The 27,099-nt window shown below is 48.3% G+C and overlaps 1 protein-coding gene across 6 annotated transcripts in view; it reads right to left on the bottom strand.

Annotated features, from left to right (window-relative positions):
• Positions 1 to 27,099, bottom strand: part of ppfibp2 (PPFIA binding protein 2) — a 105,664-nt gene that overhangs the window by 39,343 nt on the left and 39,222 nt on the right. For 5 of the 6 annotated variants that reach the window (XM_033038813.1, XM_033038815.1, XM_033038811.1 and 2 more), the window contains exons 4-6: positions 12,871 to 12,957; positions 9,107 to 9,220; positions 1,328 to 1,453 (exon numbers count right to left, since the gene is read on the bottom strand). In XM_033038813.1, the coding sequence (XP_032894704.1) occupies positions 1,328 to 1,453; positions 9,107 to 9,220; positions 12,871 to 12,957 (327 nt within the window). Of the gene's footprint in view, positions 1 to 1,327; positions 1,454 to 9,106; positions 9,221 to 12,870; positions 12,958 to 24,715; positions 24,853 to 27,099 lie in introns of those variants that run through there. The other variant, XM_033038816.1, reaches the window with a different exon arrangement.

Genomic DNA, 27,099 nt, shown 5'->3' with positions numbered 1-27,099 from the left:
TGTTCCCGATGTTGGGGAAGTCCAGAACTAGGGGTCACAGTTGAAGGATAAGGGGGAAATCTTTTAGGACTGAGATGAGAAAAACATTTTTCACACAGAGAGTGGTGAATCTGTGGAATTCTCTGCCACAGAAGGTAGTTGAGGCCAGTTCATTGGCTATATTTAAGAGGGCGTTAGATGTGGCTCTTGTGGCTAAAGGGATCAGGGGGTATGGAGAGAAGGCAGGGATGGGATACTGAGTTGGATGATCAGCCATGATCATATTGAATGGCGGTGCAGGCTCGAAGGGCCGAATGGCCTACTCCTGCACCTATTTTCTATGTTTCTAGTACATAGCTCATTCCCATTAGAAAAGTTGTTTTCATAATTCCCCTACTCTGGGCAAAAAACTCGTTTACCTGATCTATTCCTCTCACGATTTTGTACACCTCTATAAGAACATCTTTCAGCACTCCAAGGGATAAAGTCCTAACCTGCTCAACCTTTCCCCTTTAGCTCCGGCCCTCGAGTCTTGGCAACATCCTCGTAAATCTTCTCTGCACCCTTTTCCAGCTTGACAACATCTTTCCTATAACATGGTGCCCAAAACGGAACACAATCCAGTCTCTGTCACTATCTCCATTATCTTCCCATTACCCCCCTCACCTGGATCCACCCATCACTTGCTAGCTCTTTGCTACACCCCCACTTTTCCAGATCTCTCCCCCCCCTACTGCATCAGTTTGAAGAAGGCTCCCGACCAAAAACATCGTTCATCCACTCCCTCCACAGGTGACCCGTCGAGTTCCTCCAGATAGTCCTACAGGAAAAGAGTCCTCATCTTAGAAAAGGTGATTGGGCGAGTTGGGCTGTAGGGTCCGTTTCCATGCTGTATGACTCTCGAGGCATAAAGAAGGTTATGTGTCTGAAGAAGAGTACCAAGCCAAAATATCACCTATCCATGTTCTCCAGGGATGCTGCCTGACCCAACGAGTTACTCCAGCACTTTGTGCATTTCTTTGTATACCAGCATCTGCAGTTCCTTGTGTCGCCAGACTACCTAAGTACCTGCTCAGAAAGCTCGCTCATGAAATCCACCAGGAGACGGAGAGGGTTGGGGAGAGGGAAGAGAGGAAGGGGAAAGGACACAAGCGGGGAGGGATAGATCCAGATCGCAGAACCACAACATGCGGCCAAGGAGGTGGTGTAAATTAATTGGGGAGGAGGAGAGTTTAGGATGAGTGGAGTTCAAGATGAGCTCAAAGTTGACGGGGGGGAGGGGGGGTGTAAAGGTTGACCCAGGCTGGTCGTGGCGATAACAGAGAGAGTGAGAGAAGATGTTGCTGACCTCACTCCTGTGCAGATCCTCATTCTCCCACTGATCCTCTATTTCAGCCAGCTTGATTTTCAGGCTTGTTACTTCCTCCATCAGATCCAGTTTCTGGGTCTCCAGAGATGTCCTGCTGAGCAGCTCCTAGAAACAGCAGGAAGGAACATTTACAGACCAGAAACTCTTCCCCCATTACCAGTCCACGGATCCCGGAGAGAGCTTCGCAGCATGGAAACCTAGTCCGCGCCGACCAGCAATCACCCCGTACACTCGCACTATCCCGCACACTAGGGGTAACATACAATTTCATCAAAGACAATTAACCTCCAAACCTGCACGTCTTTGGAATGTAGGTGGAAACCGGAGCACCCACACTGCTAAATGGAGAACCCCGTACAGATCCCGTACAGACAGCACCCGTAATAATAATAATAATAATGGATGGGATTTATATAGCGCCTTTCTAATACTCAAGGCACTTTACATCGCATTATTCATTCACTCCTCAGTCACACTCGGTGGTGGTAAGCTACTTCTGTAGCCACAGCTGCCCTGGGGCAGACTGACGGAAGCGTGGCTGCCATTCTGCGCCTACGGCCCCTTCGACCACCACCAATCACTCACACACATTCACACACATTCACACACAGGCAAAGGTGGGTGAAGTGTCTTGCCCAAGGACACCACGACAGTATGCACTCCAAGCGGGATTCGAACCGGCTACCTTCCGGTTGCCAGCCGAACACTTAGCCCATTGTGCCATCTGTCGACCCGTAGTCAGGCTCTCTGGCGCAATAAGGCCGCAACTCTACCGTTGTTCTGTGCCACCTACTGAAAGGGTTAAACAAAATAACTCAAGAACTTATACCTTTCTGTTTTGCCCCTATTGCAATCATTTCTGGACTATTTTAATTTCAGCAATTTTCCTTCCCATCTCGTTTTTACTAAATACGTTTTTTATTAATCCCCTTCCTCTTGCAGGTCGTGAGAAATAGTTCAACTCTGACCTGAAAAAAAAAACTTCTCAGAATTCCAGCTGGTGATATCTCTCCCATTTAACCCTATCACAGGGTGAACTTGTTGTTCTATGGTTAAGGTATCTGCTCCCTCAATTGTAAAGGGATCGCATCATAAAGTTTCCATGAGAGAAATGGGTCGGGTAGACGCACAGAGTCTCTCGCCCAGAGTAGGGGATTCGAGAAGCAGATGACATAGGTTTAAAGTGAGGAGAGATAGATTGAATAGGAACCCAAGGGGTAATATTTTCATCCTAATGCCCCGTCCCACTTAGGAAACCTGAACGGAAACCTCTGGAGACTTTGCGCCCCACCCAAGGTTTCCGTGCGGTTCCCGGAGGTTTTTGTAATTCTCCCTACCTGCTTCCACTACCTGCAACCTCCGGCAACCACCTGCAACCTCCGGGAACCGCACGGAAAACTTGGGTGGGGCGCAAAGTCTCCAGAGGTTTCCGTTCAGGTTTCCTAAGGTGGACAGGGGCATAAGGGTGGTAGGTGTAAGGGTGGTAGTTGCCGGAGGAGGTAGTTGAGGCAGGTACTATCACAATGTTTAAGAAACATTTAGACAGGTGGGTGGGACTAGTGCAGATGGGACATGTTGGCCGGTGTGGGTAAATTGGGCCGAAGGGCGTGTTTTCATGCTGTAACTCTATGAGTCTAAAGTCATAGCATTATACTACAGGGAAACAGGGTGTTCGGCCCAACTCGTCCATGCTGACCAAGATGCCCCATCTGAACTAATCCCAATTGCCAATGTCTGGCTCGTATCCTTCTTACCGAATCAATCCAATTACTGAATTTTGACCCATTAGTTCAGAAACCTGTGTATTGGTGACAATTCCAGGCTTGTGTATGGAGAATATCTCTGCAAGGCAGCCTCCTCATTCCCTCCCACTTCATCCATAGGGCGTAGCTCCAAGGGAGCGGCAATACCGAGAGAGGTCGCGCTGTGGGAAAGGGGCCACCAGGAGGGCCGTGGCAGAGGGAGTATCACACCATGGGGGAGAGAGGGCTGGTTGAGGGAGTACGGCCCCATGGAGGTCCTAAGAGAAGGCCACACTGCTTGTAGGCACTGTCAGGAGAGCACCTCCCAGTGCATGCAGCACTGGAGGAGATGCAGCCTGTTGGCCTTCTCTGCTCTCTGGCATTCTGCCCAACAATTAGCCTTTAATAAACATTGCTAAAAATAACTGGCTCTTTCTCAGTTCTCACACTGTTGTTTAAGGAATATAGATTTCTCCAACTTCAAGTAACCCCGGCATTCCCTCTCTCTCTTCCCATCCCTCCCCCACCCAAGTCACACCAGCTTCTCATTTTTGCTCAACAAACAGCTAACAATGGCCTGTTTCCTTTATCATCGTTAGTTTTTTTGCATATCTTTCACAGTTCTATATCTCCCTACATCATCGTCTATATATCTCATTTCCCTTTCCCGTGACTGTCACTCTGAAGAAGGGCCTCGACCCGAAGCATCACCCATTACTTCCCTCCAGCAATGCTGCCTGTCCCGCTGGGTTACTCCAGCTTTTTGTGTCTATCTGCTGTTTAAGGAACCATGTGCATCCAATCGACTGTCAAGTTTATTGCAGGAGTGACTGATTATGAGGGGCAGAGTTAGCATGGAGGCAGGCCCTTCGGCCCACTGAGTCGATGCCAACCATCAAGCATCCTTTTACATAAATCCCATGTTATTTTCCCCACATTCCCATCAACTCACTTCAGAGTCCACCACTCACCTGGACACTAGGAACAATTTATAATAGCCAGTTTACCTACCAATCTGCATGTCTTTAGGATGTGGGAGGAAACGGGAATACTCGGAGACCCACACTGTCATAAGGAAAACGTGTAAACTCCACACAGACATTACCCGAGATCATGATTGAACCTAGATCACTGGGGCGGTAAGGCAGCAGGTCTATCAGCTCCACCGTTCATTTAGTGAAAGAGAGCTAGCAAAGAGCCCAAAGTTGTGAAGAAACACATGCATAGAAATATAGAAAGTAGGCGCAGGAGTAGGCCATTCGATCCAGCACCGCCATTCAATATGATCATGACTGATCATCCAGAATCAGTACCCTGTTCCTGCTTTTTTCCCCCATATCCTTTGATTCCGTTAGCCCCAAGAGCTAAATTTAACTCTCTCTTGAAAACATCCAGTGAATTGGCCTCCACTGCTTTCTGTGGCAGAGAATTCCACAGATTCACAACTCTTTGGCTGAAAAAGTGTTTCCGCATCTCAGTCCTAAATTGCCTGCCCCTCATTCTTAAACTGTGACCCCTGGTTCTGGACTCCCCTCACCCCATGCGTCATGTTCACCATCGTTATTCCCCAACCTGGTATCCATCAACTCTGTCAACTGTCAGGATAATCCTCAATTCCCACAAAGTAGTCCGGCTCGCTCCGTGCAGACAGTCATGGGACGTGTTGGTAACTGCCCCGTATTCCATGAATCCCACTCCAAATGATTTTCTCAGGAATTCATTGTTGATAGTCATTATAGATGCAAAATGCTGGAGTAACTCGGCGGGACAGGCAGCATCTCTGGATGGTCTCGACCCGAAACGCCACCCACTCCTTCTCTCCAGGGGTGCTGCCCGTCCAGCTGAGTTACTCCAGCATTTTGTGCCTATCTTCGGTTTAAACCAGCATCTGCAGTTCCTTCCTACACATGGATAAGTTGCATGGTCAGGGACCAATATGTCACCATGAATCATGGTGTGGATTCAAAAGGTTTGGAGACACAAGAAACTGCAGATGCTGAAATCCCGAGTAGGACACAAAATAAGGCGGAACGCAATGGGTCAGGCAGCATCTGTGGAGGTAAATGGATAGATGACGTTTTGGGCTGTCTGACCTGCAGAGTTCTTCCAGCACTTTATTTTTACCTCTCAGCAAGTTTCACATTCCCGCAGCGAGGGACAAAGTTTAAAGGAGATGTGCAGCAAAAGTTTGTTTTTATATAAACGCAGAGAGTGGTGGATGCGTGGAACGTGGTGGTGGTGGACGCAGATACAACAGTGGTGATTAAGAGGCTTTTAGATAGGTACGTGGATATGCTGGGAGTACGGATCACATGCAGGCGGAGGAGATGAATTTTACCAGGCATCATGTTCTGCACATTGTTGGCCGATGGACCTGTTCCTGTGCTGACCTGTTCTACGTTCCAAACCAGCAGAGAAATCCTGTAACAAGAGCCTGCACACAGCTGCCTGGAAAGTTGTACAAGGACACTTGCTGCTTGCTGCCGCTGTGGGCACCCTCTATACAAAGTCCGGGCACAATCCAGGAGGCAACCCTACAGCCCTTCACACCCCTTTGCAAGAAGCCTCCATTTTGTCCCATTCCACTGCTCCACCTTGCAAATTCTTCTCACTCTGCACCCGACCCATCCCCTCCACAGATGCTGCCTGCCTGTGGTATCTGTTCCCTCCATCCCCTCAGGCAGATGAAAACAAGTCCGGCAAGCAAATTAAAACCAATCCCCGCAGCTATTTGGCAGCTATTTGCATTGGCAGATTTGCATTTACTGTAATGCAATGTATCTCACACCCATCGAATGCTCCTGAACTCAGCCACCCTCTCCTTGTTGGGTGAAGGCAACACATGAAGCAACATGCCCTAACCCTTGGAAAGCCCCTGGTGGGTATATTGGTCACTGACAACACATCTATAATGCTTATCCACAGTGAATTCCTCAGAAAATAACTGGGAGTGGTTGTAATCCCCATGGATTCCAGGGAGGTTACCAACGCCTCCCACCACTCTTAACAACTTCTACAGATGCGCTTTAGAAAGCGTTCTGCCGAGGTGCATCTCCGCTCGGTTCGGCTACGGATTTGCCCCAGAGCACAAGTAGTTGTGGATGTAGCCCAGTCCATAACACAAATCAGCCCCCAACATCGCCCCATCAACTAACTGCATTTACACTTCAAACTTCCTACGGAAACTAATGCCACCAATTTTCCGGCACTTGGTGACTCGGCACCTCCTTTAACTACGAGGGTCACATCAAATCCCCCTGGCCGTCCCCCGAACACGTGGCACTTAGGCCAGGTGAGGCGACCGATCTCGACCTCATCAGGAGCTCCGGGTCAAATTTGCCTCCCTGCGGCCGGAGCTCCGGCAGATCTGTTCTCGTAGCCGACTTGCAAGGCTGACTTCACAACGCCGGCATCGCGACCCCTGGGCGGCCTCGGCGGACCGTTCCGGTACCGCTCGACGTCTCTCGGAGGCCGAGACCGCTATTTCTCCGGTAAAACGGATAATCCAGAAAGGCTCTGGAACTAAGCTTGCCTGAATATCGATGGTGGGCCTGCATGGTGTTTACAGGCCCGTTATGTTTCTGCATGCAAGAATTATCATTGTTCTGTTGTTTTGTACACACGACAAATAAACTCTCTTGGCTCTTGAGCATCTTGATTCAACTGGAATTAATGTTATCATTCAACCACATTGGTGTGCACACGACAGCACTTTCAAATTAGCAGAACCTCCCGCCTCATCATTTCAGCCACTTTCAACAAAAGGAGACGTGCGTCAGTTTCTAAGAAACATGGAAAGGGAGGGAGTGGCCACCCAGGGAGGCTCATGTAGAACAAGCACTAAAACTTGGAACCGACTTATTCAGCACCTGTACTCGGGTCTCTGGCGTTGTAAGGCAGCAACTCTATCGCTGCGCCACCGTGCCGTTCCCCATGTGAAAAACCTGCCCCTCAGGTTCCCTTTAAGTCTTTCCCTGCTCACCGTAAACCCATAGCCCTCTAGTTTTATACTCCCATTCCCTGGGAAAAGTACTGTGACCATTCTCTTTATCTACGCCCGAAGGCAAAGATTATGGTCGTGCACTGCATTGAAACGCACCACGGCCCAAAGTTGGGTCCAATTAAATCAGAAAGCTGGGGAGGCGCTTTTGAAATCCCTCGCCCTCGTTCATCACTGAAATTCCTATTGCTAATTGTAATCCTTTTGTGTAGGAACATCGATAGAGGGAGAGGCCATTTAGCCCTTTGAGCTAGTCTTCCATTCAGTTGGATCATGGTTAAACATTCCATTTATTTGTTTTGATGTAGAGTTTAAAACTGGAGCTAAAAAGGGGGTGGCACAGTGTTGGAGTTGCTGGCTTGCAGCGCCAGAGACCCGGGTTCGATCCTGACTACGGGTGCAGTTTGTTACGGAGATTGTACATTCTACCCGTAACCGCGTGGGTTTTCTCCGGGTGCTCCGGAGTCCAAAGACACAGGTTAATTTGCTTCGGTATAAATTGTCCTTAGTGTGTGGGATAGTGCTTGGCGCACAGGTGACCGCTGGTTGGCATGGACTCAGTGGGCTGAAGGGCCCGTTTCCACGCTGGATGTCTAAAGATTAAAAGTTCCAGATTGATGGGTGGAAAGAGTTTCTTTACTCAGAGAACAATGGCCCGGAGCTCACCGCCTGCAGGAGATAGTTTCCCTGTGCCTACTCATCACCTCCCTGAATCGTCTTGTAAACATCTCAATAGATCAATGCCTATCACTGCTTGAAAGGACATGACAGATCTTGTCTATATAACCTCCTAGCGCTGTGAGAAAATTTGGAATTAGCAGTGGAAGGAACAGCGAGTCAGCAGGGTAGCGGAGTGGCGCAGCGGGTGGAGCAGCTGCCTCATGCCTGGGCTCGATTTTGACCTTTGATGCCGTCTGTGTGGAGTTCGCTTGTTCCATAGGTCCTCCAGTTTACTCCCGCAGCCCAAAGACGTGCGGGTTGGTGTGATAATTTTGCTGCTGTATATTTGCTCTAGTGGGTAGAATCTGGGGGCAGTTGTTGGGGGAAGTGGGAAGAATAAAATAAGGTTAACGTACGATTATATAAATGGGTGGTTGACAGTGGCAACAGATTCGATGGGCTGAAAGGCCTGTTTCCGTGCTCAACTCTAAGGTGAGAGCTTTAACTGGGACGTCACGGGCAACTTTTTCCACGCACAGGGTGAGGGATACATAGAGCAAGATGCCAGTGGAAGAATGCACAAAATGCTGGAGTAACTCAGCGGGTCGAGCAGCATCTCTAGAGGAAAGGAATAGGTGACGTTTCAGATCAGAACCCTTCTTCAGTCTGAAGATGGGTCCCAACCCGAAACGTCACCAATTCCATTTCTCTAGAGATGCTGCTTGACCCGCTGAGTTACTCCAGCATTTTGTGTCTATCCAGTATAAACCAGCATCTGCAGCCCCCTTCCTACACATGTTGTCTGCCTGAGGAAGTAGTTGAGGCAGGTACAATAACACATTTAAAAGACACTTAGACTGGAACACGGATAGGAAAGATTTAGGGGGATACGTCAGATGGGACCAGCTTAGATGGGACACCTTGGTCAGCATAGACAAGTTGGGCCAAAGGGCCGGTGTCTGTGGTGAATGACTCTATAACTACGACAGGGGCACGGTGGCGCAGCGGGAGAGTTGCTGCCTTACAGCGCCAGAGACCCAGGTTCGATCCTGACTACAGGTGCTGTCTGCTCGGAGTTTATAAATTCTCCCCGTGACCTGCGTGGGTTTCCTCCCACACTCCGAAGACGTACAGGTTTGTAGGCTAATTGGCTTGGTATACATGTAAATTGTCCTTAGTGTGTGTAGGGTAGTGCTAGTGTGCGGGGATCACTGGTTGGGCCGGACTCGATAGGCCGAAGATCCAGTTTCCGAGCTGTAATTCTAAACTAAACATACAATAGATGCAGTGACAGGCAGTGAGTGACATCTCTGTGAATGAGTCTCTCGGTCTTGGCCGGGTTTCACCGCATCTTACCTGCTGCAGCATCTCCTCGGTTGAGTTGAGCTTCAGTTGGTGGTCTTCCAGACACGTCTCCAGGTCCCTGATCTTCTCCCCCTGGGCTTCCACCTGGTCCGTGAGCACACTCACCTGGCGGCAGAGAAGTGTCAGTTTAACAAGAAGGCTGGGCTCAATTCATCCTCGGCTCGATGGGGAAAAATACACAGCAGAACAGCAAAGGCAGCCATATCATCGTGCCTCTCCCCTCTGTAACTTTTGAGGCAGTGACAGGTTTTGCCAGTAAACTTCTACAGTCAGTGCCTGTAAATGAGGAAGTAGGGTTGTTTTGGTATGTACATTTGCATCGGGCGTGTGTGTGTGTGAGTGAGTGAGTGCGTGAGGATTACGGTGACTTGCTGTAATTCCCTCTCGGAATGCGGGAAGGGGCAGTGCAGTGCTGAGGCCGGCGTTGATAAGGGCCTGGCCTGGCTGAGCAAGCCCGAACTGGAGCCTGGAATGCGAGGGAACACGACAAATAGCAAGTCGAACCTGCTGGCTCTGTCCCAGCACTGTAGTGTACAACAGTGCTAAAGGTCACCACACTAACCACATTGCACTTCCAGGGAGCAAAGATTGGTCCCTTGCAGAAATGTCAAAGGTCAGGTGGCGTTTAGGATAAGCGGGGGAGTCAAAGTCTAACAGAGAAACCCAGTCTTGGATACACAGAAATCATTCCAGTTGCATTTCAAACCACCAATTCTATTTTCAATGAATCTCCACAGAACAGTGCAAATTCTGCTGTCGACTAGACGCTCTGGTACCCCTACTGGCTGGAGGGATTCATTACTGCACGATCGTACAGCATCTGGCACAGGCAGGATGGGCCAAATGGCCTTTTTTGTGCTGTGATTTTTGTTTCGATTCCAATACAATTGCAGAGTGAGGCCATTTGGCCCATTGTGCTTCTGCTGCTCTGCTGTCCAAAGAATCCCACCCTCCTGCCCTTTCCTCAACGTGCTGCGCAGTTATCAAAAGACAAAGTGCTGGTGGAACTCAACAGGTCAGGCAGCGGCTGTGGAGGGAATGGACAGATGACGTTTCGGGTCGGGGCCCTTCAGACGGATGGTGCGGGAGAGGGGGTGGGGGTGGGTATAAATTTTGTTGGGTATAAATGCAGGAGTAGCAAGATGGATTCAGCAGTGGCTGAATGGGAGAAGCCAGAGGGTAATGGTGGATGGCTGTTTGTCGGGTTGGAGGCAGGTGACTAGTGGGGTGCCTCAGGGATCGGTGTAGGGTCCTTTGTTGTTTGTCATGTACATCAATGATCTGGATGAAGGTGTGGTAAATTGGATTAGTAAGTATGCAGATGATACCAAGATAGGGGGTGTTGTGGATAATGAAGAGGATTTCCAAAGTCTACAGAGTGATTTAGGCCATTTGGAAGAATGGGCTGAAAGATGGCAGATGGAGTTTAATGCTGATAAATGTGAGATGCTACACTTTGGCAGGACAAATCAAAATAGGACATACATGGTAAATTGTAGGGAATTGAAGAATATAGTTGAACAGAGGGATCTGGGAATAACCGTGCATAGTTCCTTGAAGGTGGAATCTCATATAGATAGGGTGGTAAAGAAAGCTTTTGGTATGCTAGCCTTTATAAATCAGAGCATTGAGTATAGAAGCTGGGATGTACTGTTAAAATTGTACAAGGCATTGGTGAGACCAAATCTGGAGTATGGTGTACAATTTTGGTCGCCCAATTATAGGAAGGATGTCAACAAAATAGAGAGAGTACAGAGGAGATTTACTAGAGTGTTGCCTGGGTTTCAACAACTAAGTTACAGAGAAAGGTTGAATAAGTTAGGTCTTTATTCTCTGGAGCGCAGAAGGTTAAGGGGGGACTTGATAGAGGTCTTTAAAATGATGAGAGATAGACAGAGTTGATGTGGACCAGCTTTTCCCTTTGAGAATAGGGAAGATTCAAACAAGAGGACATGACTTCAGAATTAAGGGACAGAAGTTTAGGGGTAACATGAGGGGGAACTTCTTTATTGAGAGAGTGGTAGCGGTGTGGAATGAGCTTACAGTGCAAGTGGTGGAGGCAGGTTCGTTGGTATCATTTAAAAATAAATTGGATAGGCATATGGATGAGAAGGGAATGGAGGGTTATGGTATGAGTGCAGGCAGGCGGGACTAAGGGAAAAAAGTTGTTCGGCACGGACTTGTAGGGCCGAGATGGCCTGTTTCCGTGCTGTAATTGTTATATGGTTATATGGTTATATGGTGGGTGGGGTGGAGGGTGGGGAATGCTGGAAAAGTGAAATGGAGATGGGATGAAGTCTGACAGGTAACATTTACCCAGTTTCTTTCTATTACCTCTTGTTGTATGTTCCTCTACCACCCAGGACAAGGGCAGGAAGCATAGAAACACCACCTCCTGCAGGTTCCTCTGTGAGTGACACACTATCCTAACCTGGAAACAAATCACCACACTTTCTAAATCCTGGAGTCAAAGACCAGAGGGCACAGCTTTTACGTAAGAGCGGCTGAGATTAAATGAGATTTGTGAATCAAGTTTGTTTTTATATTATGTACACACATAGAGCGGTGGGTGTCTGGAACACAGTGCTCGGGGTGGTGGCAGGAGTAAGTACAACAGTGATGTTTAAGAGTCATGTGGCTCTGCATCGAATGAATGGACAGCCAGAGATTGGTTTAGGTGGACATCATGTTCAGCATAGACATTGTGGGCCGAAGGGCCTCTTCCTGGCTGTATGGTTCTATATTCCATGTTCTGTAGCATAGTGCGAGCATCTTCAGCAGACTGTTGCCATTCAAGAAGACCTTTGTACTTCAGGCTGGTGGGAGAACACTTCTCAATGTTTATTGTTTCACTCATTTTAGTTTTGGTTTAGAGATACGGCGCAGAAACAGGCCCTTCGGCCCACCGAGACCGCACTGACCAGCGTTCCCTGCACACTAACACTATCCTACACACACTATGGGAGGAAACCGGAGCTTCCAGAGAAAACCCAACTGTAGTCAGGTTCGAACCCGGGTCTCTGGCACTGTCAGGCAGCAACACTACCACTGTGCTGGCTCAGCCTGGCATTTTCACACCCTCCCCCCCCTTTTCCTGCCTTGGGCAGCACAGTGGCGCAGTGATAGATTGCTGCCTTGCAGCAACTGAGACCAGGTTCGATTTTGACAGCGGTGCTGTCTCTCTGGAGTTTGTATGTTCTCCCCTTGACTACGTGGGTTTTCCCTGGGTGCTCCCGTTTCCTCCCACACTCCAAAGATGTCCACGTTTGTAGGTTAATTTGGCTTCGGTAAAGATTGTAAATTGTCCCTCGTGTGTAGGATGGTGCTAGTGTGCGGGAATCGCTGGTCAGCATGGACTCGTTGTCCGAAGGGCCTGTTTCCGCGCTGCATCTCTGAACTAAACAAAACATGATCTACACTAATCAATCACAAACACACCACTTAAATAGATGGCACAAATTCATATTTTTAGCCACTGAAAGGCATTCGGGATGTAAACTACCAAACATAATTATCATCCCAAGTGTGATGGTTCACGCTGGTACCTCTAACAAATTTAAAACATCCGCCGAGTCCCCGCTGACCTGCGATCCCCGCACGCCAGCACTATCCTGCACACACTAGGGACAATTTACATTTTTACCGAAGCTAATTAATCTACAAACCTGTATCTTTGAGAAGTGGGCGGAAACCGGAGCACCCGGACAAAACCCACGCAGGTCACGGAGAGAAGGTACAGTGACTGTCTCACTCACCTGTAGCACCAGGCACTCCCGATCGCTCTCCAAACGCGTCAGTCGGTCCTGGCAGCTCTCATTGCTCGCAGACGTACGGTGATTGCCCTGGAATAGAATAAAACCAACTATCAAGCTCAATAACAGTTGACGAATCAGCATTGCATGTAACAGGGCAATCAGCCTTCTTCTCAGGGGCCCGCGGTTCAGGTGACCAAATCTAATTAACTTTCAACGCACACAAATCTAGATTTGAAGACAGAAAATGCTTGAAACACTCAACAGGTCAGGCAGCATGTGCGGAGGGAATGCACAGATGATATTTCGGGTTGGGAACCTTCTTCAGTCTGGATTGGAGGACTTCAGTTTGTGGGGAGATTGGAGTGGCTGGGCTCATGTTCCCTGGAGCGATGGCTGCTGAGGAGTGGACTGATATAGGTGTAGATAGAGGGAGTGGCACGGTGGCGCAGCAGTAGAGTTGCTGCCTTACCCGCCAGAGACCCAGGTTCGATCCCGACTATGTATGTTCTCCCTGTGGCCAGCATGGGTTTTGTCCGGGAGCTCTGGTTTCCTCCCACACTCCAAAGACACACAGGTTTGTAGGCTAATTGTCTTGGGATAATTGTGAATTGTCCCTAGTGTGCGTAGGATAGCGTTGGTATGCGGGGATTGCTGGTCAGCGTAGACTCGGTGGGCTGAAGGGCTTGTTTCCGCTCTGTATCTCCAAACTAAACTAAATCATAGGGAACATAGATAGGGAAGATCGACAGACTCTTTCTCCCATGTTAGAGGTATTAAAAACAAGAGGGCATAAGTTTAAAGTGAGAGGAAAGAGTTTAAAGGGGATCGGAGGGGAACGTTTCGTTTACACGGACAGTGGTTGATATCTGGAAATGCACTGGCAGAGGAGGTGGTGGAATCAGATACAATCACTGTTTTTAAGAGGTCATAAGTCATAAGGACATAAATGATAGTAGAATTAAGCCATTCAGCCCATCAAGTCCACTCCACCATTCAATCATGGCTGATCCATCTCTCCTAACCCCAATCTCCTGTCTTCTCCCCATAACCTCTTACACGTGTACTGATCAGGAATCTATCTATCTCTGCCTTAAAAATATCCATTGACTTGGCCTCCTCAGCCTCCTGTGGCAATGAATGCCACAGATTCCTCTGACTAAAGAAATTTCTCCTCATCTCCTTCCTAAAAGAGCGTCCTTTAATTCTGAGACGTTGAGACAGAAGGCACAGAAGGATAGGGGCCTAATGCAGGCAAGTGGGATCGGTGTAGATAGACAAAATGTTTGGTGTGGACATGCTGGATAGAGCTGATTTTCTGCTGAAGAATTCAATAATTCTCTATGCTCGATGCTTACCCTGAGGGTTCCTTCAGCCCCTCTTTTCACTCAGTGAACCAAAGAACTACCTCTTCGACTGGATGGATCAAGCACATCGAAAAAGGGCCCTGTCCTTATCCATAAAGATTTTAAAGCCAATAGAATTGTGGGCCCAAAAGGCTCCCCACTGACACTTCAGTCACTTGCTTCACTTCAGACTTTAGAGATACAGCAGGGGAACAAACACACCGGCCACCGAATCAGTGCCGACCAGCGATTGCCCCGTACACTAGCACTATCCTGCACACTAGGGACAACGAACATTTTTTTTACCAAAGCCAATTAACCTACAAACCTGTGCGTCATTGGAGTGTGGGAGGAAACCGGAGCACCCGGAGAAAACCCACGTGGAAAAGACCAACTCCGTACAAACAGCACCCGTAGTCAGGATCGAAGACGGGGCTCTAGTACTGTAAGACAGTAATGCCCCTGTCCCACTTAGGAAACCTGAACGGAAACCTCTGGAGACTTTGTGCCCCACCCAAGGTTTCCGTGCGGTTCCCGGAGGTTTTTGTCAGTCTCCCTACCTGCTTCCACTATCTGCAACCGCCGGCAACCACCTGCAACCTCCGGGAACCGCACGGAAGCCTTGGGTGGGGCGCAAAGTCTCCAGAGGTTTCCGTTCAGGTTTCCTAAGTGGGACAGGGGCTTAACTCTACCGCTGTGCCACCACAGCAATCAACTTTAGCAAGTTCCCAATACTTCAAAGTTGGCCTTACTTACGAACCTAAACTTCTGGGCCTGCCTTGTCGTTGTCCATCATGATTTTAAAGCTAATAGAACAATGGTTGCTGGTCCCAAAAGGCTCCCCACCGACACTTCAGTCACTTGCTCTTCCCAATTTACTTAGAGTGGGTGACGCTCTGCCCTCCCCTGTGTAGGCCCCTCTACATGTTGGCTAAGGAAACTTTCCTAAACACTTTTGACAAATCGCTCCGCCGAAGCACTTGTCACTACGACAGTCACAGTCTATATTGGGAATGTTAAAATCCCCCATCTCGACAACCCTATTAGATTTGCAGCTGCTGGCATACTTGTTCTTATAATTCCCGCCGACTATTTGAGGGCGTATAGTACACTCCCAACAAGGTGATCATCCTCTTTTTATTTCTCAGCTCCACCCATATAGTTTAGCTGAGCAAGCCGCCAGTAATGGTCATCTCAGATCCTTGCCGTGATGTTCTCCACTATCAGTAAGACACCACGCCCCCCCCCCCCCTTCTCTTTTACCCCCACCTCCAGCTCGCCTGTAACACCTGCACGCTGGAACGTTAAGTTGCCAGTCCCGTTCCTCCCATAGCCAGGTTTCCGCAAGGGCTATAAGGTGCCACTACCTATCCACGCCCTGGGTTTATCCTCCTTACTCTTCAGGGCCTCTCACGTCCCTGCAGAGCGAGATGTCCGTCGGTGAATGTTGCTGACTGGCCAGCTCCACACTGCAGGAGTCTGTGCTGAGGGAAACGCTGAAGCTTGGGGCAGCCAACGTCAAGGCTCTGTGAGGGAGGACCACAGTCTAGTGCCCTTCTGCTGCTGGACATTGGGAGTGGGAGTGGGAGTGGGGGGGGGGGGGGGGTGTTAGGTATGGTGGAAACGTCCCTCAAACGAGGGAAGGGATATCACCTCAGGAGGCCACATGAGTGGCAAGGGTGGCGGATACAATGATATTTCTGTGAACACTACGATACGACGCCAATGAGTGTATGTATAGCCTCCGAGAATGTCGGAAGAATTTTTTGCACAGCTCTTTCTTGCGTACATTTTAAATTTGAACACAGTTCATTTCCTTTTTTTTTTTTTTTAATTGAAATAAGTGCAGGTTAATCCGACAGTTCTTCCTCACTTCCTGCTGTGCTCGTGCCTATTCTGTCGGCGGAACTCGCTTTTATTCACTTCCAGCCTCTTATCTGACACACTCCTGCTTTGGATTCATTCACCCTGTCCCAGCTGGTTTATAGGATCCCAAGTAACATGCTTGACTGGAGACTGGCTCCCGTCCAGTTCAGGTGCAACCCATCCATGTTGTACAGGTCAGCTCTGCCCCAGATGACATACTGATCGTCCAAAAACATATGAACCCCTGCCCCCTACACCGGCCACACATTCACCCGTCCTGTCCACCTCCCCTTTATACACCCAGTCACTCCATGATGTTAACAGTTTTCAGCTTCTCCAGCTGAAACTCACCTCATCTCATCTCATTAATCGTGTGGCCGCCATAAGTGTGTGGCCTTTTTATTTATTTATTTTTTTAAAATAAAATAGTCCCGCTCCTCTGGCCCTCCTTCCAGCTACTCCCACTGAAGCTTGCAGATGCTGCCTGACCTGTTGAGTTCCTCCAGCACTGTGATTTTGGGGCTCAGGATTCCAGCATCTGCAGTCTCCTGGATAATATGCAATCTGGCACCTGCTTTAACTCATCCCCAGCCAGTGCTATTTCTCAGCAGCCTGTCCAAAGCCGATCTCTCCTTCCCGCATCCAGCCACTGTACACAATTGAACAAGTTGCACAAGTCGCCACACAGCTTAACCACAGATCCCTCCTTTTCCTGTTTCCACACTTTGTACCACAGCCGCACACTCCTTTACTAGTGTCGGTCACGTGTGCCGAGATTTGTTTGTGTGCTATCCTGTCAAATCATACCATCACGCCACACACAAGCACAACAGTGCAGGAGGGAACTTCAGATGCTGGTTTACACCGCAAATAGACACCAAATGCAGGAGTAACTCAGCGAGACAAGAAGCATCTCTGGAGAGTGAGGATGATGTTTCAGGTCAGAATGGTCTCGACCCATTCCTTCTCTCTAGAGATGTTGCCTGTCCCGCTGAGTTACTCCAGTATTTTGTATCTATCACGTACAACAGGTTGTACAAAGAGAAAAATACCAGGGAGCAAAATATACTGTTGCAACGTCCCAGTTACAGAGAAAGTGCAGATTTAAAAAGCGCAAGGCCTACAATGAGGTAGACTGGAAGATCAGGACTAAATCCCTAGCATATGGGAGGACTGTTCAGTAGTCTGATAACAGTGAGGAAGAAGCCGTTCCAGTCTCTGGTGTAACGTGGTTTCAAGATTTTGTACCTTAGTTTAGTTTAGATATCCAGGGCGGAAACAGGCCCTTCAGCCCACCGAGTCTGCGCCAACCAGCAATCCCCACACACCAATGCTATCCTACACACACTAGGTTACAACTTGCAATTATATCAAGCCAATTAACCTACAAACCTGCACGTCTTTGGAGTGTGGGAGGAAAGTGGAGATCCCGGAGAAAACCCACGCATGTCACAGGGAGGACGTACGGACAGCACCCGTAGTTGGGATTGGACCCATGTCTCTGGAGATGTAAGGCAGCAACTCTACCGCTGTGCCATCAATGCCCCACCATCTGTGCTGGAGGATCTCGAGAGAGAGGAGAGAAGAGGAAACCTAAAGAGGTGAACATGGTCCTTGATAATGTTGTCTGCTTCCCGTGGCAGCGTGAAGTGTGGAAGGAGTCAACGGGTGGGGGAAGGGGAGGCTCGTCTCCGTGCAGTCCACAGTTTGAACAAGTTCAAGTATAAACAAAGCGGGACTGTTTCCTATAAACAGCAACCGAATGCTATAAACTGCCGACGACAATCAGATGCTGTGTGTGAAGGAACAGCAAATTTACGGTAATCTCAGGTTAACAATCCAAATGGAAGACAGGATGAAGTACAAAGTCGCCCGAAGGAGAAAGACCATGAACTTTAATAGCCCTGTACCCAACTATTTCACAGCCAAATCTGGAGCAGACAGAGCAGAAGTAGTGGGCTGCTATTAATTAACTGAGCTGCCTGTTTAGAGTGAATTTAGTTCATTAGAACATGGAACATAGAACAAACAGCACAGCACTTCAGCCCACAATGCCCATGCTGAACATAATGCTAAATTATGCTTCGGCACGGACTAGAGGGGTCGAGATGGCCTGTTTCCGTGCTGTAATTGTTAAATTGTTATATGGTTAAATGAAACTAAACTCCATTGCCAGCATGTGATCCATATCCCAGCATTTTGTGAATATCTATGTGCCTAACCAAAGGTTTGTTAAACACCACCATCATATCAGCTTCCATCACCACCGCTGACAGCACATCTTTAAACGTTTCGCCCCTTCATCCTTGAAGCCATGCCCTCTGGTCTTTGACATTTCCACTTTGACTGTCCACCCCATCTATGCCCCTCATCATTTTATAAACTTTTATCAGGTCTCCCCTCAACCTTTGAAGAAACAATCCAAATTTGTCCAACCCCCCCCCCCCCCACCCCACCTTGTAGCCAATACTCCCTCATCCAGGCGCCAATTCCCTACTGTGTCCTCTGCACAGCCTTGTATCCTTCCTGTACTGGGGTGACCAGAACTGCAAACAATATTCCAAATGCAGCTGTACCAAACATTTATAAATCTGCAACATAGCATCCTGCCTCTTATTCTCAATGCTCTGACCAATGAAGGCAAGCACACCATACACCTTCTTTATTAGAACCTGTACTGTTCTGTATTCTAAAGAATGTAGAACAGTACAGCTTGGGAACAGGCCATTTGGCCCATCTATGTTTCCATGTTACTATAAGGGATAGGAGTAGAATTAGACCACTCAGCCCATCAAGCCCACTCCACCATTCAATCATGGCTGATCTATCTCTCCCTCCTAACCCCATTCCTGCCTTCTCCCCATAACCGCTGAAACCCATACTAATCAAATAATTTATCTATCTCTGCCTTAAGAATATCCACTAGCGGCCTCCACAGCCTTCTGTGGCAAAGAATTCCATAGATTCACCACCCTCCGACTAAAGAAATGTCTCTTCATCTCCTTCCTAAAAGAACGTCCTTTAATTCTGAGGCTATGTCCTCTAGTCGTAGACTCTCCCACCAGTGGAAACATCCTCTCCACATCCACTCCCCGTCATTCTTCTAAACTCCAGGGAGTTCAGGCCCAGTGCCAACGAACACTCATCACAGGTTAACCTACTCATTCCTGGGATCATACTTGGAAACCTCCTCTGGACCCTCTCCAGAGCCAGCACATCCTTCCTCAGATATGGTGCCCAAACTAGCTCACAATATTCCAACTGCAGCCTTACCAGTGCCTTACAGAGCCTCAACATAACATCCCTGTTTTTGGATACAAGCCCTCTTGAAATAAATGCTAGCATTGAGTTTGCTTTCTTTATTATTGATTCGACTTGTAGTTTGGGCCGGACTTGATGCCAAGTTAAACTAATCTCCTCTGCTTCGTTTAGAAATCATAGTGGGATATGGTTTGGCCAAACTAAGAGATGGCGCATTCTGGAGGGATCAACCAAATGCCTCCTGATACAGATGAGGAGTTCAAAAAATAGGAAGGACCCCTTTGTTTTGAAAATCACGTTTACCACTATGAATATCCAAGCACCGACTTTGTACGGAAGCGTAGATGTAAAGGAAACACGGCAGCCAATTTGTGCACAGCAAGATCCACAAAGAGTACCTCCATCGGCAACCAGATGGCACAATTACTGGGACAGTCTGGGGAGTATTGAGGAACAGGGTGATCTTGACGAACTGGAGTCATAGAGAGTCATAGCGTCATACAGCGTGGAAACAGGCACCTTTGGCCCAACTTGTCCACACCAACCAACATGTCCCACCTACACTAGTCTTACCAGCCTGCGCTTGGCCCATATCCTTCTACAGGAGTAACTCAGCAGGTCAGGCAGCATCTCTGGAGGAAAAGGATGGGTGATGTTTCGGGTCGAAGTTTCGGGTTGAAGAAGTGTACCTGACCAGAAGCATCACTCATCTTTTTTCTCCAGAGATGCTGCCTGATCTGCTGAGTTACTCCAGCACTTTGTGTCGACCTCCTGTGCCATACTGTTCTATGTTCTCTCGTTGGTTACAGTAGGTCTACAGTATATAGATCTGGTCACCACACTACAGAGGGAATTGGGGAGGCTGCAGAAGAGATTCACCCCCAGGATAATGCAAGATGTAGTCTCTCAATCATGAAAAGAGGCTGGATAGCCAAGGTTTGCTTTCCTTGGGGGACTGGGAAGGAAGATGATTGGGGTATAGACAAGGTAGCTGTGCTCCATATCTGAAACCAGAGTATGTGGGTTTAGGGCGAGGCTTGAGAGATTGAGATAGAATCCGAGGAAGAACATGGAGAAATAAAGAACTGCAGATGCCGGTCAATACACTAAAAGATACAAAGTGCTGGAGTAACTCAGCTGGCCAAGGAGGGCTTAGGGGATGAGTATATAGTTCCCAGAAAGTGGCAGCACAGGTAGATAGAGTGGTAAAGATAGCGGAGTCAGGGGATATGGGTAGAAGGCAGGAACGGGGTACTGATTGTGGATGATCAGCCATGATCACAGTGAATGGTGGTGCTGACTCGAAGGATCAAATGCACCTATTGTCTATTGTCTATTATCTACAGCATGCTTGCCTTGACTGGCCGTAGTTTAGGAATTGGAACATCGTATTGCTTGACTAGGCTGCACGTAGAGCATTGTGTGCAGCTCTGGTGGCCGTGATGTGGGCAGGATGTGATTAAGCTGGAATGTGTGCAGAAAAGATTCACAGTAATGTTACCTGGAACAGAGGGCTCGCAGCAACAGGAGAGTCTGGTTAGGCTGGGACTGTTTTCTCTGAAGCATCGGATACTGAGGGGTGACCTTATGGAGTAAGTACAGTTATGAGGGGCAAAGTGGATGGTTATAATGTTTCCCCCAGGGTTGGGAATCCAGGGTGGGGGAAATCAGATGGTGCAGCAGTAGAATTGCTGCTTTTCAGCGCCAGAGACCCGGGTTCGATTCTGACTACGGGTACTGTCTATACGTTCTCCCTGTGACCATGTGGGTTTTCTCCGGGTGCTCCAGTTTCCTCCCACACTCCAAAGGCGCACAAGTTTGAAAGTCATGTTTAAGAAGGAACTGCAGATGCTGGAAAATCGAAGGTAGGCAAAAATGCTAGAGAAACTCAGCGGGTGCGGCAGCATCTATGGAGCGAAGGAAATAGGCAACGTTTCGGGTCGAAACCCTTCTTCAGAATTCTTCGGTTTGTTGTTTAATTGGCTTCGGTAAAGAATGTAAATTGTCCCTAGTGCGTAGGATAGTGGTAACGCACGGGGTGATCGCTGGTCGGCATGGACTCTATGGGCAGAAGGGCTTGTTTCCACACTGCATATCAAAACTAATCGAAACAAAACAGAACTAGAGGGCATAAGTTTAGTGAGAGGGGAAAGACTTAAAGACCCAAGAGGCAACATTTTAACTATCGATAGTGTTTGCCAGAGGAAGAGGTATAATTACGACATTTAAAAGATCTTTGGACAAATAAATGGATAGGGATGGTTTAGAAGGACGTGGGCCAAACACTGGCAAAGGGAATAGGTTAGATGGGGCGTCTTGCTCGGCTTGGGCTGGTTGGGGTGGAAAGGGCCTGTTTCTGTGCCGTACAACTGTATTAAATATTATCCCGGGAACACCGGAGAGCTGACACCAGCACGGTTTAATGCCTCATCCAAAGATTAAAGAACAAAAATACAAGTTTAATGCTACACTTTTAAGCATGAAATGGTTGAAGGTTCCCACAGACAGAAATACACGCTGGTAAGAGAGGTGTGGTTACATGTTGCTTGGTCAGAGCGGTGGCAATTAAAATATTAGATAAACATGAAAGGAAATTGTGGTTAGAAATATGTTTTAAGGGAACAGTTTCGAGATGTTGGAGGAATTTAGTGGGGTGCTCGGTATTTTGGAAGCTCAGTTCTGGTATGGTAAATAAGACCATTTAGGGCGGCGCAGTGGTAGAGTTGCTGCCGTGCAGCGCCAGAGACTAGGGTTCGATCCTGACTATGGGTGCTGTCTGTACAGAATTCATACGTTCTCCCTGTGACTGCGTGGGTTTTCTCCGAGTGCTCTGGTCTCCTCCAACACTGCAAGGGAAACACTGCGGAGAACTGTGGAACTGGTAAAACGACTAAGCGGCAAGGAAAGGAGTAGGGGATGAAGCTACTTAAAATTAGAGAATTCAATGTTCATCCCGCTGGATTGTGAGCTGCCCAAGCGAAATATGTGGTGCTGTTCCTCCAATTTTTGTGTGTGTGAGTGTGTGAGTGTTTGGCAATCGTGAGATCGCATATGCTAACGCGGACTGAGCGCAAATGTTCAGTGAAACGCTCGCCGTGTACGTTTGGTCTCGTGCGGCCTTGCTCTTCCCCTCTCGTGACATCCATTACGTAGACACAAGAGACTGCAGATGCTGGAATCTGAAGCCAGAAACAAAGGACTGGAGGAACTCAGCGGGTCAGGCAGCATCTGTGGAAGGAAACGGACAGTCAACGTTTTGGGTCGACTCTCTTCACAGGCCCAGATGAAGGGTTTCGACCCGAAAAGTCAACTGCCCGTTTCCCTTCACGGGAAGTGTATATCTCCTTAACCCCCCGGTCAAAGGTCAGGGAAGGGTTAAAGGTGGTGGTGGTGACGATGGAGAGGGGAAAAGTGACCTCGGGGACAGTTGAAGGTGGGTCTGTTGGGCCAGTGTGGGGGAGGAGCTTCTGCCGAACAAATCAGGGAACCAACGCTTGGATTGGCAACAGCTCTGCGTAAGACTACACAGAGTGTGGTGAATGCAGCCCAGTCAATCACACAAACTAGCCTCCCCATCAACTCCATGCATATGTCACGCTGTCTTGGGAAAGCAGCCAACACAAACAAGGACCTGCGTAGTAGGAAGGAACCGCAGATGCTGGGGATCCCTCCTCAACCCGAAACGTCACCTATTACTTTTCTCCAGAGATACCGTCTGAACTGCCGACTTACGCCAGCTTTTTGTGTCGCTAGTCAAGGACCTTTAATCGCGACCCTCTCGCCGGGTGGAAGACTCAAAAGCTTGAAAACAAATACCACTGGATTCAGGAACAGCATCTTCCCCATTGTTATTAGACTACAGATTGGATCTTTCATAAGCTAGATCTCTTAACCTACTGCATTCTGGCCACTGCGCTGTTTTATCTGCACTTTCTCTTTAACTGCAAAACTATACTCAGTAACACTATATTCTACACTCTGGCATTTTTCTCTTTGCACTACCTGTTGTGATTGTGTACGGCTTGACAGCACTCTTGCATGGTATGGTTTGCCTGGATAGCATGAAAGCAGAGTTTGGCATTGTATCTCGGTAGCCCAACCATGACTAGTCACGGGGACAATTTACACAGGCCAATTAACCTACAAAATTTCTCTGGGAAGTGGGAAGAAACCAGAGCACTCGGAGGAGCCCCACACAGTCACAAGGCTGGCGCAGCAGTAGAACTGTGGCCTCACACCACCAGAGACCCGGGTTCGATCCCGACTAAGAAAGCTGTACTGTACGGAGTTTGTACCTTGACTGCGTGTGTTATCTCTGGGTTCCCCAGTTTCCTCCCACATCCCAAAGCTGCGCAGGTTTGCAGAATAATTGGCTCCTAGTTTGTAGGATGCAAAACTGGGATAGCATAGTGTATAGGGGATCGCTGTTTGGCACGGACTTGGTTGGCTGAAGGGCCCGTTTCCATGCTGCATCTTTAAACTAAACGAGGAGAACATGCAAACTCCACAAAGACAGCATCCAAGGTCAGGATGGAACACGGGACACTGGCGCTGTCAGGCAATGGTTCCACCAGCTGCACGGTCCCACCTAAGGCACTTTGTTATTTTACCTGAATGCTAGCTGCATTAGAAGGTATTAGCTGTAAGGAGAAATTGTACAAAGTCGAGTTGTTTTCTTTGGAGCAGGTACTGTGGGCCGAAGGGCCTGTTCCTGTGCTGGAACTGTTCTATTTTCTATGTTCACACAACGAGGTTTCTCTCTGCACAAAGATTCACGGTTTTCCACACTTTGAGCAAGCTTCCACTTTTCTGTGCACACTCTCGCCTCTCTCAGCTGCGGACGGCATGTATACTTTTAAACACTCGGACGGGGAACCTGAACCTCCCCTCTCCCCCCCACCCCTGCCTGACCGAGACACCCTCTCACCCTCCACTGTGAACATGCTGCTCCAATAATACAGAAATGCAAACTATTTCCTGATCTGTTGTGTAGTGAAGTGAAAGCTCATCTGCTCTGTCCCCATCGCCTTACAAGCCTAACCTCCTGCCCACCCCCCCCCCCCCCTCCCTCCCTCCCTCCCTCCTTCCAAATCACTGCTGTACTTATTTTTAAAAGAGGAATGAACAACAGGACCTGTGCAAACCTTTCAGTAACTTTTAAAATCACAAACTTAATATGAACTGCACATAATTGCGACACCATTTAAAAATTCCTTAAGTACAAGCCTCACAACGAGCAGAGCAACAATTTTCTTGCAATCATCCACCCGATGAGAGGGGGTAGCAGGACCCTGGGGGGTGGGGGCGATTTAAATGCAGAATGAGCTTTTTTAAACTTGCACGGTTTTCTTAAGTTAGGCACAAGACCTACTTACCCTCTTCAACCAAGTGAGATGCCTGTAAATATCGATCTCACCATCCATGCTACACACTAGCCATCATCCCGAGGAGGCAGAGAAAGGAGGAATAAGGGAGGGAGGGAGAGAGAGAGAGAGAGAGAGAAAGAGAGAAAGAGAACAGGTGAGAAAAAGAGAGGAGGGAAGAGAAAGAGAAAGAGAGAGAGAAAAAAGAGAGAAAGCGAAAAAGAGTGAAAAAGGGAGAGCAAGAGGTGTGAGTGAGGAGAAAGAGAGAGAAAGAGAGAGAAGAGAAAGAGAGAAAGAGAGAGAAAGAGAAAGGAGAGAAAAAAGAGGAGAGAAAGAGAGAAAGAAAAAGAGAGAGAAAGAAAGAGAGAGAAAGAGAAAGAAAGAAAAAGAGGAGAAAGAAAGAGAAAAAGAGAAGGGAGAGAAAGAGAGAGAGCGAGCTTTCAGTGCAGTTGTAATTCCTTAGCAGCTGCAGTGTGTTGACTGATATTGCAGGCTGATAAACACTTCAACAGCTTCCCCCTCACTGCCTGCTCTCCCTGAAGTCGAGCTGAGACTAAAGCCGAGGCGACGTACAACATGAGCCCAAGACAAGCCGTCCCGCCTCAGTAAATCCACAGCATCTGGTTTGCGGCACAAATCCCCAACTTCAACCAGAGGTTTGCAGCCCGGCCGGCATTGGGTTACAGTGGCATCAAAGCCGCCAGCAAGCTCACTGTGGCCGCCAACGCAACCCGACCCGCACACTCCATTTAAAAAGAGAAGTCAAGTGTTTGTTGTTAAGGCAGCAATCCCAATTCAATGCAGATCGAGTGGGGACCAGCCGGTGTCCAATTGCTTCTGAGCGCATTAGCAGTGTGGAAACGCCAAGAGCCCACCCTCCGCCCTCAGCCACCAGGCTAAAAATAACATCTTCATCCACGTCCGTGACCTCTTGAAGGTGAGCCGGTGAGTTCTGGAGAGTTAGAAGCTTTCTTTTCCCCTCACTGGGTAAACAATTGGTCAAAAATAAGAAGTTGAACACCGGTTTACTTTGATCTATTTTTCATATAAAATCAAGATAAAGGCTGCACAGTTAATGGGAAGCAGACACCAGAGTCTGAAGAAGGGTCTCGACCAGAAACGTCCTTGTCCCTGTGTTCAAGAAGGAACTGCAGATGCTGGAAAATCGAAGGTACACAAAAATGCTGGAGAAACTCAGCGGGTGCAGCAGCATCTATGGAGCGAAGGAAATAGGCAACGTTTCGGGCCGAAACGTTGCCTATTTCCTTCGCTCCATAGATGCTGCTGCACCCGCTGAGTTTCTCCAGCATTTTTGTGTACCTTACATCCTTGTCCCTTCCTTGGCCCCAGAGATGCTGCCTGATCCGCTGTGCAAGTCCAGCTGTTTGTGTCTGGCCTCGGTTTAAACCAGCATCTGCAGTTCCTTCCTACACTAAATGCTAGAAATACTCAGTGGGTCAGGCAGCCTCTGCGGCGAGCGGAGCAGAGTTAGTGATTTTGCTTGAACTGTGTAGGGAGGAACTGCAGATGTTAGTCTACACTGAAGATAGACACAAAATGCTGGAGTAACTAGCGGGTCAGGCAGCATCTCTGGAGAATAAGAATAGGTGACGTTTCAGGTCGAGACCCTTCTTCAGACTGAGAGTCAGGGGAGAGGAAACTACAGGTTTATTTTCATACCTTTTCTGAAATTTATCATTCCTCTAGTTTCCCTCTCCCATGACATTTAGTTTGAACTGAAGATTCTTCTTCAGACTGAGAGTTAGGGGAACGGGAAATGAGAGATATAGACGGTGATATAGAGAGAGATATAGAACAAAATGAATGAAAGATATGCAAAAAATACCGAAGATCAAGGAAAGGTGGAGCCCACAATGGTCCATTGTGGGCTCTGAGCTAGGTGATAACTATTTTATGTCTATATTGCATATAAACCATCATCTGCAGTTCCATCCTACACATCCAGGTGATAAGTTATACAGATAGCGGATCTCAACCGGATGACAATGAAACTAGTACAACTAGGGTGGGGAGGGACGGAGAGAGAGGGGATGCAAGGATTCCTTGAAGTTAGAGAAAACAATTTTCATACCGCTGGGGTCTAAGCTGCTCAAGGGAAATATGAGGTGCTCTTCCTCCAATTTGTGTTTGGCCTCACTCTGACAATGGGGGAGGCCCAGGACAGAAAGGTCAGTGTGGGACGGGGAGTTAAAGGGGAGATAAAATGTTTGGCAACCAAGAGACCATGTAGGCCAAGGAGGACTATGCGGAGGTGTTTAGCGAGACGATCGCCTCGGCAGCATTTGGTCTCACCTACAGTATGTAGGTTGTCGTATTAGTTTCACTGGCGTCCTGTTGAGTTTCATTGTATCACTTGTTACCTAGTGAGTTGCTAC

This window comes from Amblyraja radiata, chromosome 20 (genome assembly GCF_010909765.2).
Source record: "Amblyraja radiata isolate CabotCenter1 chromosome 20, sAmbRad1.1.pri, whole genome shotgun sequence".
NCBI classification, from domain to species: domain Eukaryota; kingdom Metazoa; phylum Chordata; class Chondrichthyes; order Rajiformes; family Rajidae; genus Amblyraja; species Amblyraja radiata.
This window is presented reverse-complemented; position numbering and strand designations above follow the sequence as displayed.